The sequence below is a fragment of the Gadus morhua genome, chromosome 6, assembly GCF_902167405.1.
Source record: "Gadus morhua chromosome 6, gadMor3.0, whole genome shotgun sequence".
Lineage (NCBI taxonomy): Eukaryota > Metazoa > Chordata > Actinopteri > Gadiformes > Gadidae > Gadus > Gadus morhua.
Window position 1 is genome coordinate 22,525,566 of NC_044053.1, and position 18,652 is coordinate 22,544,217.

The 18,652-nt window shown below is 45.9% G+C and overlaps 2 protein-coding genes across 5 annotated transcripts in view; one reads left to right on the top strand and one right to left on the bottom strand.

The window, feature by feature from the left end:
• Positions 1-213, bottom strand: part of LOC115545964 (bile salt-activated lipase) — a 10,049-nt gene extending 9,836 nt beyond the window's left edge. The window contains exon 1 of the mRNA XM_030359504.1: positions 117-213. Within this exon, the coding sequence (XP_030215364.1) occupies positions 117-179 (63 nt within the window). The 5' untranslated portion in view covers positions 180-213. The remainder of the gene's footprint in view (positions 1-116) is intronic.
• Positions 214-1,374: 1,161 nt separating this feature from the next.
• tsc1a (TSC complex subunit 1a) lies at positions 1,375-18,289 on the top strand. Of its 4 annotated transcripts, none has more exons than XM_030358511.1 (23): positions 1,375-1,483; positions 2,165-2,279; positions 3,300-3,403; positions 3,621-3,773; positions 4,106-4,250; positions 4,389-4,543; positions 4,942-5,015; positions 6,406-6,581; positions 7,118-7,179; positions 7,251-7,398; positions 7,560-7,621; positions 7,785-7,881; positions 8,214-8,297; positions 8,554-8,753; positions 9,235-9,368; positions 9,505-9,569; positions 9,874-10,040; positions 10,445-10,627; positions 11,226-11,336; positions 13,162-13,275; positions 13,883-14,088; positions 14,193-14,312; positions 15,368-18,289. In XM_030358511.1, the coding sequence occupies exons 2-23, from the start codon at positions 2,174-2,176 to the stop codon at positions 15,807-15,809; spliced, it is 3,108 nt and encodes a 1,035-aa protein (XP_030214371.1). In that variant the 5' UTR covers positions 1,375-1,483; positions 2,165-2,173; the 3' UTR covers positions 15,810-18,289. The 4 variants fall into 4 exon arrangements, with proteins under 4 accessions (XP_030214371.1, XP_030214375.1, XP_030214373.1 ...); XM_030358515.1 differs by having other exon boundaries at positions 9,505-9,542; XM_030358513.1 differs by having other exon boundaries at positions 7,788-7,881.
• The last annotated feature ends 363 nt before the right edge of the window (positions 18,290-18,652 follow it).

Here is an 18,652-nt window from a genome sequence, read left to right on the forward strand (position 1 = left end):
AAATCCGAGGTTAACATCATTTACACTCATTTCTATCTTCTTCTTCTCTATCACAGTGTGTGTGCCGTGTAGGTGAAATGGTCTGGGCTGATAGAGGGTCTCAAGTCTATACTCACAGAGGCACACCAAGCTGGGGCCAGCCACAGGCACAGCACTCCCGTCACCAATAGAAACTTCATCTCCGCATATGCCGCAAAAACACCCGTTCTTTGTCTTTTTATAGTCACATGTTGACCAAAAACCCATTGGTCTGGGTTGGGGGTGTGTATACATTCGTTGACATACCAGTGGTGGTAGAGATAGAATAACCCCACCCATCCCTCAACCAGTGGGAATAGAAGCATACATTGAAATCAGCTGACATATTGGTTGGTAGAAACATTTCAAAATACATTGCTTAGTTTTAAACGTATTTGTGTGTGTGTGTGTGTGTGTGTGTGTGTGTGTGTGTGTGTGTGTGTGTGTGTGTGTGTGTGTGTGTGTGTGTGTGTGTGTGTGTGTGTGTGTGTGTGTGTGTGTGTGTGTGTGTGTGTGTCTTTGTGTTTGAGTTATACATTTTCCCATAACATCCTGTAATATATCTCTATATCCTATGCCCACTAAACAAACAAGGTTAATCCTGGTCAGGCTCCTGTGTGAGACAGGCTTCCAGAATCACTGCACCTGTCCTCGTTGCCTTGGGCTATTCGTCCTTGGATGAACAGGATGCCACCTGCCCAGTTCCCAGGAGGAATTCTACTGGCGTCAGATGGACAATTCCTTTCACCCTGACCTGCCATGTGCTGGCCGCTGGATTAGAGCAGTCTGATTAATGCTGTGAAGCTGGCCATGAATCATGTCAACACGTTGGCTAATCCATCGGAGTAGTGGGGATTGGATGATGCATTTTGTGCTAATCTAGGCAGGGCAATAGGGAAATGTTTAGTTACATCTGTGTCTTTGGGCACTTTTTCATTAGAGGTTGAAGGATTATAATCCCTGAAAATCACTGAATAATCGTACAATTGACAATAATATTTTTTTTGCAAAGTCATGCAACCACTCCAGCAATGGGCCTATTGGGGAATGTTATTAACAATTCCGAAAATCCAAATGCCCATAGGTCTACTAACAAATAAATGAATAAAATATCCAGTCGTTTATTATTCACTGTATATAGAGGGATCCGTTTACTGTATTGACTTTGTCAGGAATGTAGGTTGCAGTTTTGGGTGATCTATTCTACAAATGATGATCTAATAGCGTGTACATAATATATACGACATGTTGGTAGGAATCGGCCGGACAGCCACCTTAACTTGTCACTAGATCAACATGCTGGGCAGCCACACGGGGCTGACACTCGTTAGACACCGCCGGACAGCTGTCGGTGGTGGCGGTGTTATTTTGACAGAATATGAGTGGGAGGGGCCTCCACTATGGGGGAGGTGCCAACAAACTGCTCAAAATGGCGGCGCCCTGTTTGCATGAGCAAGTCTGAAAGGTAACTGGGTTCTTCTTTAAATGTTCCTTGTCAACGTTAGACACTAACAGCCACGAGAAAGCTGGTGTATTTACCGGGGAATAGAAATGGCTGTGGTACACTGAATGAAACTGGTTTTGACAGATGACAGTCCAGCGAGCTACCGTGTTAGCTTAGCAGCCTTGAGCTTGGATCTGGGGAAAAAAACAACATAGCCTGCTGCATTTTTTTTAAGTTTTCCCTTTAATTTCGCGGAATATACCAAGGACAACAGAAGGTGTATTTACGGATCTGTTCATTCTTGAAATGTTGTTTGTGTGCAGGGTTTGCCACGCTGCTCCAGGATTACATAATTATGATAAATGACTCGCAGATTGTTGCACAACATACATGGGCTCTGTTCACCCAACTGGGCTAATGGTTGACTGACTTACTGTCAGCTCTTGGGAAAACAGGTATTTGTCTATGCCCCTTACAAGTGATACTGTAAAGGCTTGGTAAATACCATAAGATTAGCATTTTATCTGTGGTTGGTTTGATGTTTATGGAATGCAAACAAACAAGTCATTATAAGGGTTAAAACGGAGAGTAGCTTTTTGAATATTTAATTTTTACTTTACACAAAATAATGTGCAGATTATGTCTTATGTGAAAACATAATACATTTATGTCAGGCATTAAGTGTGTGTTTGTGTGTTGCAGTGAGACACCATGTCCAGAGATGTAGGGGTGTCTGAGCTGCTGGCGCTGTTGCAGAGCTCCGATCTGAAAGAACTGGAGCAGGTCAAAAGCACCATCAGCGAACAGCTCAACACAGGTTACTGCCCTGTCTGTCCTTTGTGTCTGGCTGCCTTACTGTCTATCTTCTTTACTGAGACTGTTATTTCTTTTTATTCTACCATTATGACTGTCCATCAGGGCCCCCATCCCTAGATGCGACACCTCTCTTTTTGTTTGTTCTTAAAGGATATCGTCTGCATTTTTCAACCTGGACAATAGTTTACCATTCATTTGGGTCCAGGCACTAATGCAAAACTATTTTTGGTATTGGTTCAGTAACGAGAGAGAGTGCTTCAGCCTGCGAAACAGGCTCCCATTTAACCATATGGGGCAATACCCACCCTTCAATGTACGTCCCATAAAAGTGCTTTTTGTTACCACTGACTGATTGTTATTCTAAAAGGGCACACACCGACCAAGACTCAAACCAACGTCCAACTGCCTTTTATCCGACCTCTCGTCTGACCTGTTCAGCAGAAATGTTGCATTGAAACACACCACGAAGACTACTGCCAACTACTAAGTCTCCTTGACATCGGGAGGCTCTAGTCTCGGGGCGCTAGGCCGCCCCAATTGTGATGACAATAGGGACATTTTCTTCTACAATTCCACTATTGGGAGATTTTAGACCGAGACTTCTTCTGGAGCAAGACTAGAGTAAACACATTGACAAACAACAAACAAGATCAAGCAAAAGGAAAGGAAGACACTATGAATAATAGACTGTTTCACTCCTGCGATGGCTGAGGCACTCTCCCTCAATGATTGGGTCCAGGTGGAAACAACCAGAAGTTTCTTCATTAGTTATTAGGAGATTTGTCCTTTCCCTTTAGATAGCTTAAGGTTAGAGTTGTCTCATTATGTGTCATTCGGAGCCCTTTAAATCTGTTACTGTGATTTAAGGGCTAAAACAACAATTGGACCGGCCTATGTTTTCTCTATTTCTCTGTCTCACCGTCTCCCTTGTTTTCTCATATGGTCCCTTTGTTGCTCTTTGAATATATGTATTGTGTATATATGTATTGTGTGCTCAGCAGCGTTCTGTTGTGTTCTCCAGACCGTGGGACCGTGGTCTTGTCCAGTCTCTTGGAGTTCTACCTTGACTCCAGCTCTTCTGAAGCAGCTCTACTGCTCTCCTCCATCAGAGAGCCGCTCGACAAGGTGTGTGTGTGTGTGTGTGTGTGTGTGGTGTGTGGTGTGTACGCGTGTTTTATAAAGCTAAATCTAGCAGTTGCATCCTTATTTCCTAACTCTTGAAAGTGAATTCATATCATAATCCTAATAGAACATAAGAGAATATCAAGCCATTAATACCACCTGGTTGAGGAATGTGACTTGATCACAGTGCTATGTTTGGGCCCCCTCCCGTTGCTCCCAGCCCCTTCTGGAGAAGCTCAACGACTGTCTGGTGAAGTCGGTGAACCGGCTGGCGTCCCTCACCTTGCTGGGCCACGTGGTGCGCAGACAGCCCCCATGGATCCACAAGATCAGCCGCTCCCCGCTGCTGCCCTCCCTGCTGCGCTGCCTCAAGGTACTGCCACCACATCACTCACCCCTCCCCAGAGAGATGCCACCAAAAAGAACAACAGCACAGCCAAACGATTTCATGCTGCAGTGTGTTTTGGTTGGCGTCTGGGACGTTGTAGACGTCATATGGAATAGACATGAATAGTACAGCCTAAACGGGTCAGCTACCTACGGTTGGTCTTCCAATGAGGGCCCTGGTCATGTTTTGTCTTTGTGGTGCATCTCCCTCCTCTGTCTTCCACTGTAATCCAACCCGGGCAGAGAGCCCATCCGGTACTGGTGTTAGTGCTAGTCCAGGTCCGGTGGTGAGCTTCTGATTGTGTTGTGCTTGTGCAGGGCGACTCGGACGTGGTGGTCCTGGTGACGGGCGTTCTGGTTCTAGTGGCCTTGTTACCCATGATCCCTCAGGCGGGCAAGCGGCACATCTATGACTTCTTCGATGTGTTCGGGAGACTGGCCTCCTGGAGTCACAAAAACCCAAGTAACTCTACCACACGACACACACCTGCATGCTAATCGAAACACACAGACACATCAGTATGCAATACACAGAGGAAGCCAGATTTCAGAAAGTAGTGGTAGACATATGATTGACATGGTGAAACCCCACCCCCTCCAGGTGCGGTCCACGAGGCATACCTGGTGCACCTGCACGCCAGTGTGTACAGCCTCTTCCACCGGCTGTACGGCATGTTCCCCTGCAACTTCATCTCCTACCTGAGGCTGCACTACAGTATGAAGGAGAACCTGGACGTCTTCCACAACATAGTCAAGGTCCATACAGCCATTCACCATCAAGATGGAGTAGAATCTGAATGCAATCTCTCACCAGAACCACGCCATAACGACAAGATCACCTCACTCAACCCTCATTCAGCGCAATCTCTCGTTGGCCATCTTTAATGTGAAATTGCGGTGTGAGAGTCATTCTTTAACTTTTAACTTAGGCCCCATCCAATGGGCCATCACCAGCCTGATAGTGGCGGTATGGTCAACAAATTAACTGTCATATGGCATAAAAGCTACTCTCAGCTTGCAGAATCCCCCCTCCCCAGGTAATTTCAAAGTCGAGATGACCGCTGAGTGACTAAAGCTGCATAACCATGACATCATTGCAAACGCATAAAAACTGAGTTAATGACCCCAGTTCTGTTCTCCTCCTCCATGTGCAGCCTATGTTGGAGCATGTGAGGGTCCATCCGGAGCTGGTGACCGGGGCCCAGGACTCTGAGCTCGATCCGTCCAGGTAATGACTCTGGAAAAGCAGAATCTGTTTTCAGAACCCCCTGAAAACCTGTCCGTCTGGTTGCAGTCTAATCAGTCTATTACATGTGTATAGCCCTTAAACACAGTTTCATCAGTTTCAAAAGGCGCCACAGACCGCCTTTTGAAGACCCTCCCTAACCCTAAGGCCTCCATTAAAGCAATGGGGTAACACCCCAAGTCCAAGTGATGAAGCTTTGTTAGGGGAACACAGAAGAAGGATCACACCATCCAGTTAGAGATTCTTCACAGCTTGGGTTGTGATTAATGTGTGCATTTGTCAAAAGAAAGTAATGCAACCATACATCAGTCATATCAAGAACACGGGCCTGAATAGCAGCCTCAATGTACCATGTTATTCTCGTATGTAGTAAAACAACTTCACACGGTATTAGTCGCATTATAACGTTTTTAATATCTCGCTGGGTTTATGGGCGAGAAGAAACAAAACACAAGACGCCATATTTGTCTATTGCCACCGCTGATAGAAAAGCACAAAAGAGGCTCATTACACTAACGAGCACCTGTCACACGTTTCTGAACACAGTGGTGGGAAAATAATAAAATAAAGTTTGCCCCGAATCTGAGCTATTTCTACACAAAACTGCCTTGTTACGTGCCTGGGGAGAATATCACAGTGTACTAACAACTGTTCCTTACAAAAGCTTGCGGTCGTTTCACACAGAACATGACTCACCAACCAGTTTGGATTCTGGTTCTTGATGCTGTGTGATGGTGATACCAGATACACATGGAAGGACATTCCTTATTTACAGAATAATGTTAACAAGCTGCCTGGAGAACAGCTAGCTGACAATGTTGTCATGAAGCTGATTGAACCTTTTTAGGTGGAAATGTCGCAACTGATAGTCTCTTTTTTTCTTTTATCAATCGTAACAGCGAACTACCCTTGGCTCACAACACTACCTTGATCGGAACAATGGATAAAAAGCACAGAGAAATTCCCAAGCGCACACCGGCCATGAAGCACTTTTCAACCACTTTGCTGAAGTGTTGAAATGCCATTCTCACAAAACCAGGCAAAGGCCAATCAAAATATTTCTCTACGCTGTACAGTAGCAAACAGTAGCGACTGATGGTAGTAGGCTACTGAGCCTACTGTAATTTCTTTGGTTTGCTACTTTCAAAATCGAGCTTACCCTGGCTGTTTTTTACAAATGGCCTACCCTTCCTTTTAAGTAAGAAATAGTTATAAGAAAATGTTAGATAAATAATAATTACATGTATTAAAAAAAGTTTATTTCCCTGACACTTGAATTGTGACTAGTATGGTCTAGTTTATTGGTGAGGACTTTCTCTCTTTCTAACTCATGTTGGATGCTCTGCCCCTCATCTCTCCTCCCTCCACACAGGTGGAAGTGCTATGAGGTCCACGACATCGTCATAGAATGTGCCAAAGTCTCCCTGGACCCCCGGGAGGAGGGCTGCCCCCAGTTGGCGGATAAGTGGTCGTGCCTCAGGCCTGACCACCTCAGCCTGCCGCCCACCCCCCTCACCCCCCAGAACCCCCTGGCCCAGCGCCTCAGCGGTAGGTAACACCCCGTCGCCTCGCCCCTCCTCTCCTTCTGATCAGCCCGTCTTATGGGTGAGGGATCAACGGCGGCAGATAGTGGGGGCTTTTGGCAATGTCTAAGGGCAGGAAGTTGAAGAATGCAGCACTGGTGGAATTCAACAGCAGCAGAAGTAAGTCAGCAGAAGTGCTGGTCACACTCTTGATGAACATGTTATTTCAGAGCAGTGTGATGTATGATTGTGGGAAAATCTTAAATCCGTCTCAAAATCAGTGCAATCTAGGTGCAAGCTGTCGGTATAAATGTTATACAGTTCATTGCAATACACGTATTACTACCAGTATTATACAAGTCTACTACTTAGCGTGGTAGAATACTGCTCCGATATGGCACCTTCTCGATCCATGCTTGCTGCTCATTTGCATACCCTGTGAAGGGTCTTCCTTAACGGAGTGGTTGAAGGCCGGTTGTAGATGCCCTCCTAGTGATAACACTCCAGTAGCTCTCTTTGCTACTGGACTTGATTGGTTATGCTATCTGTTTATCTGAACAGGAAGTTCCACCAGTACACCTATGTCGCTGTCTCTGATGGATGGAAACAGCCCTATTATCCAGGTACGAAAATAAACTGTTGGCGATCAATGAGACGCAGCAAGAGACCCTATCTCACTCTCTCTCACCCTCAGCAGTGGGATAGCAATGATGTCATCTGGAGCCCCTCTATTGAATGTAAACTGGCCACGCCCCCAGCGTCCCGTGGACTCTCCCCTGCCAATGTCTCAGACACCACGCTAAGCCCCACCCAGCCTCTGAACAGGACCACCTCCATCAGCGGTACGCACGCACGCACGCACGAGCACACACGCACCTTTTTGTTTAATTACCCTCAATATCCATATCTAGTTCTTTCTTTTCTCTAGATGAACCTCTGGTTATTTGCTACACTCATACAAAGAGATTTGTCTATCTTAACAGTCTTGATTTTGACTCCTTAGGTTTAAGATCAGCATCAGCCAACGTCTCGCCGTCCCCCACCATGACTCTGGAACATCAGCAGGTGAGCTGCGTTTGAGAACACAACCCAGCGGTCTATGACCAGGTTTATATACCTAACGTTACGGCCTGGTGCTTCCACTAGTGTCGACAAGGAAGAGAACTAATGATACTTGATACACAATGGTATACTGCACAGTTCAACATGTATCGATCCTTAAATCTAGCAGAAAAAGCAGCAGCCAGTGGGAGAGCTGGAAAGTTCAGCCAGTCAGCAAATGAAAGTAAACGGCAAAGAAAGACAAGAAACGAACAACAACTCTGGTGAGTGGCTCACATCCACCTCTTCTGTTTCCGTTTCTATTTGAATTATTACCCAGCCTAGCCTCATGCTTGTTCTTTGTTAATACTTACCACATCAGCTTTTGTTATTCTAATGATATTATATATTATATATATTATATGCTATTATGTTCTTTAATATTATTTGTTGCCATCATTTGCTAGTCTAATCTGTGTTATGTTAACCCATGTTTTGTTACCCTTTGCTATGGAACTATGTCTTGCCATCTTCTGCTATCCAATTCTATACTCTATACTAGTGGTGTGAACCACTGTGGTTCTAAAAAGGCAGTGTGTGGTTGTGTTTGTTGTAGGGAAGAGTATGTCCCTGAACGAGCTGTCCAGCTTCATCACAGAGACACAGGGAGAGACGGAAAGCCATAAGGAGAGAGATGACGGTACATAAGCCACACAGACACGGAGATTCTCTCAGGCACACACAAACAATGTGACACGCACACACAAACACACACTGACATGCACACTGAACTGCACACACAAACACACTGACACGCTCACACACAAAAACACACTGACATGCACACCAACACACGCACGCACACGTGCTTCCCCAAAGATGCACGATAAAACAAGAGCCGGCTCTATCCTGTTCCATTCTCAACATCTTTTTTTTTTTGTCTTTCTCTCCGTCAGAGTCCATAACGGAGGAGTTGTCAAAGCTGTCGTCCCCTGAGCCTTCGCTCCTCCAGGACTCTGTCTCCTTGTGCTCTCTGGGGAGCCTGGGGAAGTCCTCGTTGGACCTGCCCCAGCACAGCCCCCCCGCCTGCAGCCAGCAGAGCTTCTCCCTCCCCAGCCAGTTCCTGTTTGAGCTAGCCCAGCCCACGCCTGCACCGGTACAGTGCGCCGGCAGTCAGCTAGCCAAGCCTCACTGTCTAGAACAGGGTTGGGCTGATTTCCAAGTGCTGCAGCCATCGGCTGGCACACTGCTCTGAACCTCTGTAGTGGCAGCAGCCAATCAGCGAGTGACCTGTACATCGTAAATCACAATGTGTGTTCAGATTATTTATTGTCCATCAGGATTTACGATAAAAACCTCTCCATACATGGCTCAATAAAATAAAACGACTGTAAGAATGACATGCAATTACCCTGGACATTGCAACATAACAAAATCTAAAATTATAATAAATGCAATTCGTATTAGTAGAAATACCTACGTTTCCATATGTATGCGGTGTGGGGTAGTGTGACGATGGGTCAAACTCAAGGGAAGTGTTTGTTCAAATGTCCGAGATTGGTGGAAGCGTAAAGATGAGAATGTGTTTCAAACGTATCATTCCCCTCTGTGTGTGTGGTATGGGTCGTCTCCTGAAGGAGATGACGAGGAGCTCTGGGAAAGAGGAGGCCAGCGCCCTAGGAGCGAGTATGGAGGAAGGTTCCTCCCTCTCTCCTCTAGAGCTGTTGGACCGCCTCATCACCCAAGGTTACCAGGCGCACCAGAACCTCAGGTCTCTCTTTCACATGCCTAATACAACCCAACCCCCCCATCATAAAACTGGTCTAATCTTACATCTTACATATTATGCGATCATGTATTGATTGTGTCCATGTATTTCCATTTGTGTGATGTATCTTCATATCTAGAATGCCAAACAAAGCGCTGGACTGGAGTTATTTTGGAGGTAAACAGCAGAGCATGAAAACCAAAGGTACTGACATCTATTAACCAACGGCACTAAGCATCACCACGTTGCTGCACCGCAGACCGCACTTAACCAATAGAGCTAGCATTAACTAACCAGCACTGAAGCACAACTTACTACTCCTAAACTAGCATTAACAAATACAGTAGCGCTCGCACAAAAGCACTACATTCACCTCCCTAAGCTAAACTAGCACTGGCATGTCTATCACCACTACTAATGACTGATGCCTGCTAATGGGAGTTCTATGGTCTAAGGTGCTGTGTGTGTGTGTGTCCGTGTGTGTGTGTGTCCGTGTGTGTGGCGCTAGGCTCCGCCCAGGGGGACGAGCTCCAGATGTTGCGCAGCCAGCTGCTGCTGGTCCACGGCCAGCTGCAGTACGAGCGCTACAAGCGGCAGCAGCACGCCGTGAGGAACCGCCGCCTGCTGCGGGAGGTCATCAAGTCCACCACGCTGGAGGAGCACAGCACCTCCATGGTAACGCCACAAGCACCGGGCGCCATGGGTCCGTGGAGCGCAGTGTCACCACGGCCGCGGCACGGCCTGTCTAAAGGTTCAGGGGGAACCGGAAATAAATGAGACAAGTTTGATCATCGGGCATTGCGTACTACATTGGTCTAAATGCGGCCAGTGTTGCTTGCTTTTTCTGATGCAGTTTGTGGTTGACAGGCGTATGAAATTGTGCTCTCGGATATTAGAAAATAGCCCAGTGTGATGGTTCCCCTTTAATGTAAACCCACACATTCACTCCCATAACTTCCTCCCTACTGGGGGATGGAAACATGCTACATACCTACATACAGACATACTACGTACCACAGGACAAAAGGCCAGTGACGGTGAACGGCCGTGTTGAACTAATGGCGTGTCTGTGTGTGCAGCAAGCCCAGCTGTCCCTTCAGGAAGGGGAGATCCAGGCCCTCAGAGCCAGCCTAGCAGAGGAGCAGCGACGCTTCTACTGTCTCCATGACGACTCCAAGACCAACACTGGGAAACTACAGTCGCAGATGGAACAGCAACAGCAGCAACTGCTGGATAGCAACAGCACCACGCAGAAGCTCCGGGTACATACCGTTAAATACACCATACCATATACACATCACTATATATACCATACCATATACATCACTATATATACCATATACACATCCCTATATAGACCATACCATATACACATCACTATTACCATACCATATACATCACTATATATACCATACCATATACACGTCCCTATATAGACCATATATACACATCACTATATTGACCATACCATATACACATCACTATATTGACCATACCATGTGCACTTCAGTATATAGACCATACCATATGCACATCACTATATAGACCATACCATTATGCACATCACGATATAGACCATACCATATGCACATCACTATATAGACCATACCATATGCACATCACTATATAGACCATACCATATGCACATCACTATATAGACCATACCATATGCACATCACTATATAGACCATACCATATGCACATCACTATATAGACCATACCATATGCACATCACTATATAGACCATACCATATGCACATCACTATATAGACCATACCATATGCACATCACTATAAAGGCCATACCATATGCAGGCCACTATATATAGAGTCAACATCGTTGTGATTGGTTGGTTTTTAGATTGAGTTGCAGGAATGTCGAGGCAGACTGGGAGATTTGGAGGCGGAGCTTCAGAAGGCCAATAACGAGGCATACAACGCTGAACATCAACTCACACAACTGTCCCTCAAGGTGAGGATGCCTCCTTAAGGGGTTATACACCCCTCTCTGTTTTATGCAGGCTTAAAGGTCCAACTTTGTGAGGTTTTCTAACATTAATCTGAGTTCCCCTAGCCTGCCTATGGTCCCCCCGTAGCTAGAAATGGTGTTAGGTGTGAAACGAGCACTGGGTACCCTGCTCTGCCTTTGAAAAAACAAAGCTCATACGGGCCGATTTGGAATTTTCATCTAATCTTTGCTCACCCAGAGAATTTGGCCCGCCAATGACAACGAGCTACGACCGTGTGTGTGTGTGTGTGTGTGTGTGTGTGTGTGTGTGTGTGTGTGTGAGAGTGAGACAGCACACTGTAACGTAAGGGTTGTCCAAGTCTTTGTAATTTGGAGAACCGTTCTGCTGTTGGTGTTATGGTGCTGTGGCAACCCGGCACGGTGAACGAACAACAACCTCCCCCCAAACAGGACACAACATAGCTGGCAAAAAGGCATGTTTAATCCTAAATTAAACAAAGTCTCATACGGAAAACAATACAACAACGAAAAAACATGGGAGGAATCGACGGTCCTAGCCCCTTGGGTGGAATCCTGTCACCCACGATGACCGGTCTCTCCGTACAGGAGCCCTATGGCTGGGAGAGCCCCGCATGAGTGGAGTAGCAGGCTATTTAAGCCCTGCTTCTCCACCTGTTCCTCAGGTGCTCTGCATGTCCTTAATTGGCCTGGGCCGGGTTGCCACAGCGCGTAACACGTCGGGTTGTCTGACGTCTCTGGTACGAGACTCGTAGCGGGGGGTTATCTCAGCCATGGTTGAGAAAGAATTGGGGGAAAGGAACTTTGGCTTTGACTCCCTGAAGTACATGAAGTACGCGACATTGAGGAGAAAGGGATTGTAGCCCGCGATTGTTGACCTTGATTGTCTTCTGCCGGTGCCCCGCTGCTGAGGCAGCACCGAGGCACGAGCGCTGTGTGTGTGTGTGTGTGTGTGTGTGTGTGTGTGTGTGTGTGTGTGTGTGTGTGTGTACACACTGTAACGCAAGGGTAGTACACTTATTTGTTATTTGGATAACCGTTCTGCTGTTGGTTTAATGGCACATAACACGTCGGGGTTGCTGGTATTTCCACAAGGAGACTCGTAGTTGGGATTATCTTAGCCATGGTTGAGAAGGAATTGGGTGAAAGGAACTTTGGCTTTGTTGCCCTGAAGTACATGAACCGCGAATGGCGGAGAAAGGGATTGTTGACTGCGATTATCTCCTGCCGAGGAACCACCGCCTAGGCGCTGCCCGCTGCCGAGTCGAGGGCAACAATCCCTTTCTCCTCCATGTCTCGGTTCAGTCTACTTCAGATTGATGGGGACGTGCAAGAACCAGAGATGTCAGAGAACCCGACCCAGTCCTTAGAGATCCATAATATCGTCTGGAGGCACACACAGCTTTTGGCTGTGATAATCTATATTATATGATTTAGATATCTATATATATGATATTATTTAGATATAGAGCTCCAGGACTCCCGCCGGAGCACCCGGAGTGCTCCAGAATATTTACCGAACACGGCCAAAAGCTGTGTGCGCCTCGACATTGCGATTCATCCACTGTAAACAAGAGCGCATGTTACCGTGCCGCAAGCTGCTCAGGGCCACACCCCCACCCTCCACCTTGACCCGCCTCTAAAAAACGCTCAATGTGGGACTGGCTCCTAGTGGCTGTAATTGTGCACCAAGGTTGATTTTCTTGAACGTCTTCAAGTACTGTATTAGGGGCCCACTAACAGCTATATAAAAGCATTCATAAAGTAGCATGCCATGGGACCTTTAATGTGTGTTTCTGTTTGTGTGTAGGTGTCCAGCAGTGAGGAACTCCAGCAGCAGATGTTCTTGATGAACAAACATCTTGTGCTCCTGAGAGAGACAAATCGACTGCTGATAGAGCAACGGGACAACACCAGCTGCCAGGTACCGGAGGGGGCTACAGATCAACATCCATCTCATCCTGGACAGCTAAAGGCCTAGTTACCCTCCATTAAAGGCTTAGTTAGCCTCAACTTAAGGCCTAGTTACCCTCAACTTAAGGCCTAGTTACCCTCAACTAAAAGACTAGTTACCCTCAACTTAAGGCCTAGTTACACTCAACTAAAAGCCTAGTTACACTGAACTAAAAGGCTAGTTACACTTTCCTCAAAAGCATTCTCTGAATGAAATGAATGGGAACTTTGTGCAGGGGTTTAAATGGATTATGTTTTTTTGCATAAAGACCATTTTTCGGACTTAATTTTTCCTTTCTAGCACTTCTGTTTAGTAGAAGGATAAGCGTGGAGGACCGGCTGTTGTTGGGGATATCAGCAGTGAGCCATGGATTTAAGGACATTAACTTTAATGTTCATCTTAATTCCACTGATGTTTCCCTTGTTAAACGGCTGAAAGGCAGGGTCTTTCGGAGAATGTTATTTTTATCCCACATCTGTTGATACAAAAAAAACCTCCTATCCTATTTGACCGACCTTTTGGAGTCATTTGCATGATTTTATGTATGAATTGAATGTGGGCTTTGATTTGTGAACAGGACACGTCGAGGCTCCGGGGCCGAGCGGAAAAGGAGTTGGAAGAGGCCAATAAGAGGCTGAAGGAGCTGGAGTTAGCCAATAAGAAGCTGAGTGAACTTGAGACCGCCAATCAGAGGCTGGCCGAGATGGAAGCCCTTCTCGGGAGGAAAGAGCAGATGATCCTGGACCTGAAGAAACTTCTGGAAGATACCAAGATACAAGCGCGGTACCAAACCAAGCAACAATCCCAACACATGCCTGCAGATCCAAGTTGGATTCACCTGGGGGCTCCTGATGTATCTTAATGCTGTGCAATCCATCCCCCTGCAGGGTGGAGCTTGGTGCATGCGAAAGTCGCTACGTGGCTGTGAAGAGAATCTCTCAGGCGCTCAACAACGAACTGCTAGAACTCTACAGCCTCCTGGACCCCCCTGCTCAGACAGCAGCCAGGTGGGTGGACACACACGTCACACACACAAACATGTTCACACACACACGTACACACACTTATGAACACACACGCACGCGTTCACACGCGTACACACACGCGTACGTACGAACTAGGGATGGGCACGAGTAGTAAATTCCAAACTCGAGTGATCGAATGAATTCCTCGAGGATCAAGGAGAATCGAGTACTCTTTTAAAACTAATCTATTTTTAGAATGCAACGCATCTGCATCAGGAATAGGCCTAATGATGAACGGCAATATTACCAACCAAACATGTAATGCTTAACAATCAAACAGAGTTATCATAGTATTCATTATTTATTTTTGTAAACGTTCAAAACACATTTTCCTCACAAAAAGAAATATGAGTCTCACAATTTAAATCACGTTGAACAAAGGCCTGTAACGGTTTAAAAAAAACAACGAAACAAGTAGCCTAACCATTGCAAATAGTCTAAAGCCGCAAATAAAACGGCAGCAAATGACCTCAGCGTTGTGATCTTCCATTCACGGCCGGTATTACAGCTGCGTCTCGCGGCGGTGAAAATAGCCGACACACTTGGTTGCTGCGGGTCTGCTTTCCCTCACCGTTGTGTTTCAGGAGCATATGTTGCCGCATAGTACTTGTAGTACTCTGGTAGCTCAATTTTGCTCTGCATATTTTATATTTCACCTCATGATCTCCTATTTCTGTAAAGTATTTCAATACTTGGCTGCGCTTTGCTCTAACCGCCATCTCTTGATACATTTCATTTGCTTTGAGCACACGGAACACGCCGGTGGCGCCACACAGAAAATTGATACATTTGCTTCAAAACACTTGTCTTTGTGTGTATATGCAACCTTGAGTTTGCCTGTCCACCAACCAAGTTCATTTGTAACGAGGAGTACTCGTATAATCGTTTCTACATGCATACATACATACATACATACATACATACATACATACATACATACATACATACATACATACATACATACATACATACATACATACATACATACATACATACATACATACATACATACTAGTCTCTCTCTCTCTGCACACTAGGCGAAACGGCGGCCGTGGCTCCATACCCATATCTCAGGACAACCGTTGCCTCGGCGCCAAACCCTCCTCGTCCCTGAGCATCCTGAACGGGGGCGTGGAGCTCCTGTCCACCTCCCCGCTGTCCCTGTCCCCCATCGAGTCCCCCCTCGACGTGGGCTCCTTCCTCGGCCAGAGGGCCCGGATGCTCTTCAGACCTCCGGGCAACAGTCCGGAGGAGGGGGCGGAGCTTGGGGAAGGGGCGGAGCCCCTCGAGAGCCCAGATCACGACGGGGAGTGTCTGGAGGAAGAGGAACAAGGAGAGGAAGCGCGCGACCTCCACCACCAGCACTCATCCAGCCAGCTGTCCCCGCCGCCCCCTCCCCAGCAGGGCAGTCTGCTGCAGGACGCCAGCAGCAGCATACTCGGCATCATGGACTACGACGGGATGCTCCTGGAGTACTGACACGGCTGCCGAGGGGTCGTCCCAAAAGGGATCGATGGATCGATTTTTTTTTTTTTTTTTTTTGAGTCAGAACTCCGCATGGAAGAAGTGATTCACGGGAGAATTGCATGGCAGTGGGGTGAAAGGCAGCCCGACTATGACTCACATGGTAGGTGCAGGCTGGCGAGCGAGTATGCTACTCATTTAGTTGACTACAATCGTAGAGGCAACTCTGTAAGCTACTCATCTGTTCCGGTGAAACAGTGAGGTGGCTACTTCTTTGAGCTGATCCTTGTTTTCCTGGTTTGTCCAACTACTGGGTTGGCGAAGGTGCAAGCCTGTTTTGTGCAAAGCTGCAAAGAAATAGTTAGCCAGCGACCACTAGCTTGCCGGCCAGCAAGGGTCCTAAAAGCTAAATGTACCAACTACAAGGTTACTAGTGCAGAGACGGCTAGAGAGGGGAAACCCATCAACCGCTAATGAAGCTATTATGGTTTACTTCAAGGTTAGTAAGTTACCTGCTGGCTGGTGGCTTATTCAAACATAAATCTCTACCTTCTATCTTTTAATCAGTAACAAAACAGAAGTGGCAGTTGTTATGTCCTTAGATTAACTGGGGTTTGTAATCCACTCTGATGGGTAAAATCTAAATGATTTTCCAAGAAGGTGGGAACAGCAATTTTTCTAGTTTAGGAAGAAACCCAAATTAATTTAGTTAAATACCTGCTAACGACTGCCAGAGAGTGCCATATTGCCCTCCTTCTCTTCATGTTTAGCATCGTTTTTCATGTTTGAATGTCACTCCCTGTGACCAGTCCACCGAACTTTAAAGAGAGACGTGTGTAAAACCACATGTTGCTGCTAAACCCAGCAGAGGCCAGCGACTACATTGGTTATCAGGTGTTTGACAAGTTGGTGTCAGCTCTTTCAGACCGCGGGCAGCAGCAGCCTGGTCCAGCTAAAGACAGACAGGTGAGCTAGCAGGATCGGTGGACTTTTTATACGGTTCTCTGGGCTTTACATAATGGAATGCTACTTTTAAATAAGCTAACCATGTTTTTAATGAGTGAGCTCCTGCTGGTCTGGTGTCCTTCCCCTCGCCGCTGCTCTGTGTGGCGGCAGCGGCGGCCTGACCGTGACCATCGGTCCTCTCACAGTACACTACATTACTACTCAGGGTTCCCTCCTGCTCCCGTATCTCACACTGCGCTAGCAGTATAAAAAAACATTGCTCTTCACCATCATCTCATCAGGCTGAAAACGCTCTCAAATGACCTTGAGACAATCCCACCAGTGATGATGTTATTCTCTGTGATTGTGTTGATTCCCAGAGTGTAAGCCGCATCAAATTACAGAACTTCGCCCCTAGTATGATTACAGCTGCATTACAGCTGGCTTGCTTTTGGGGTGTTGTTCCTGGTTTAATTAGCACATGCTGATCTGGTTCATGTTAAAGCCGGAAATCTGCTTTACAGTCCGGCATATGGCATAATGTATTTTTTAAAAAGTGTTGGAACTCTTGACTTCATGATTACCATCCTGGCTTTCTGGTGAAGACGTTGCTGGTTGTTCCGCCTCTTAGTCTGGGAAAAAAAACGTAAAAAAAATGTGCTTAACATTGTTTCCGTTATAAATTCTGCCCAAACGTGTGTAAATCCAAAATGTTGTGTTTCGATTATGTTAGAATAATAATTATGGAGCATTATCTGTAGTCTGCGTCCATCATGTCCAAAAGGCAGCGTGCTCTGTGTTATAGAATATAAGACATTGGATTCCCTTTGAAGGATAGCTTTTCTTGCATTCAGACACATCTCATCACGACTGGAAAGTTGTATGATTTGTTAAAACTCTTATTCTTTTCTAGACTATTTTTGAATTGCCAACTTGTTTCATATTTCAGGCGTAGCACAAAATGTGGCTGCCGGAAAATCTCCATAATCCATAATGTAATTGCACCAAAAGTAGTGTTCGCTTTTACTTAAGGTGAGCTGAATAGCGAATCAAACATATTCATTAAACTGAACTGTGGGGCTGTTATCTTCAATCCATGGTACGGATGGAAATGCAACCCACATAATCTGTAGGCCCACCATGTAAACTTGGAAGAAGCAAACCATTTCTAAATTACAATGTGAATTGAATTCAATTTGTGAAATAAAAAACAGTACTGTTGGCAGAAAGACCCAAATATTTATCTAAGGAAGAATGTACTAGTCCGGTTGTGCTGAGGCTGATGTGCAAAGTGTTCCACATATTACGTCTACCTCAAGCGGAGCAATTGACCTGTCAGATGTCAAACTGGTTTTCACCACAAGGAGGCGACACAAACCTCGACGTTTTTTTTCTCCTGCAATGCTGATGTCCCAACCAAAACATCTAGGTTTGTCTCGTTGCTAGGGCAAATTGCTTAAGTAAAATAACCACATTGCCTTGTTCGAAGCCATCCCTACACAAGAATGTTTAACTGTGAACAATAGAATAAATAAATGATAAATCTTGAATTTTTTTCTCTGTGTCTCACTCTCCCATTTCTAGTTATCCAGCTTGTTTGCACTGCATAGTAATATAGGTATATACGATTAGTAAGGTCAACCAAAGGAAATATTACATTCGAATACAATTGTCAATCTACAACTACCACACACCAATCAGCCAATTGCTCTGAGCAGAATTAAAATCATATCTCACTGCAAACGCTCAACAGCAGTGTTTGAATTATAGTTGGTTAAATATGGAAAAGTCTACAGCAATATATGATATGATTTATTCGTATGACTATGTCATACGACATACAGTCATACAGTACTCAGTATAATATCTATGCGCTCTACCCTGTGAACTACCGGGGCGCGCCATACATGAGA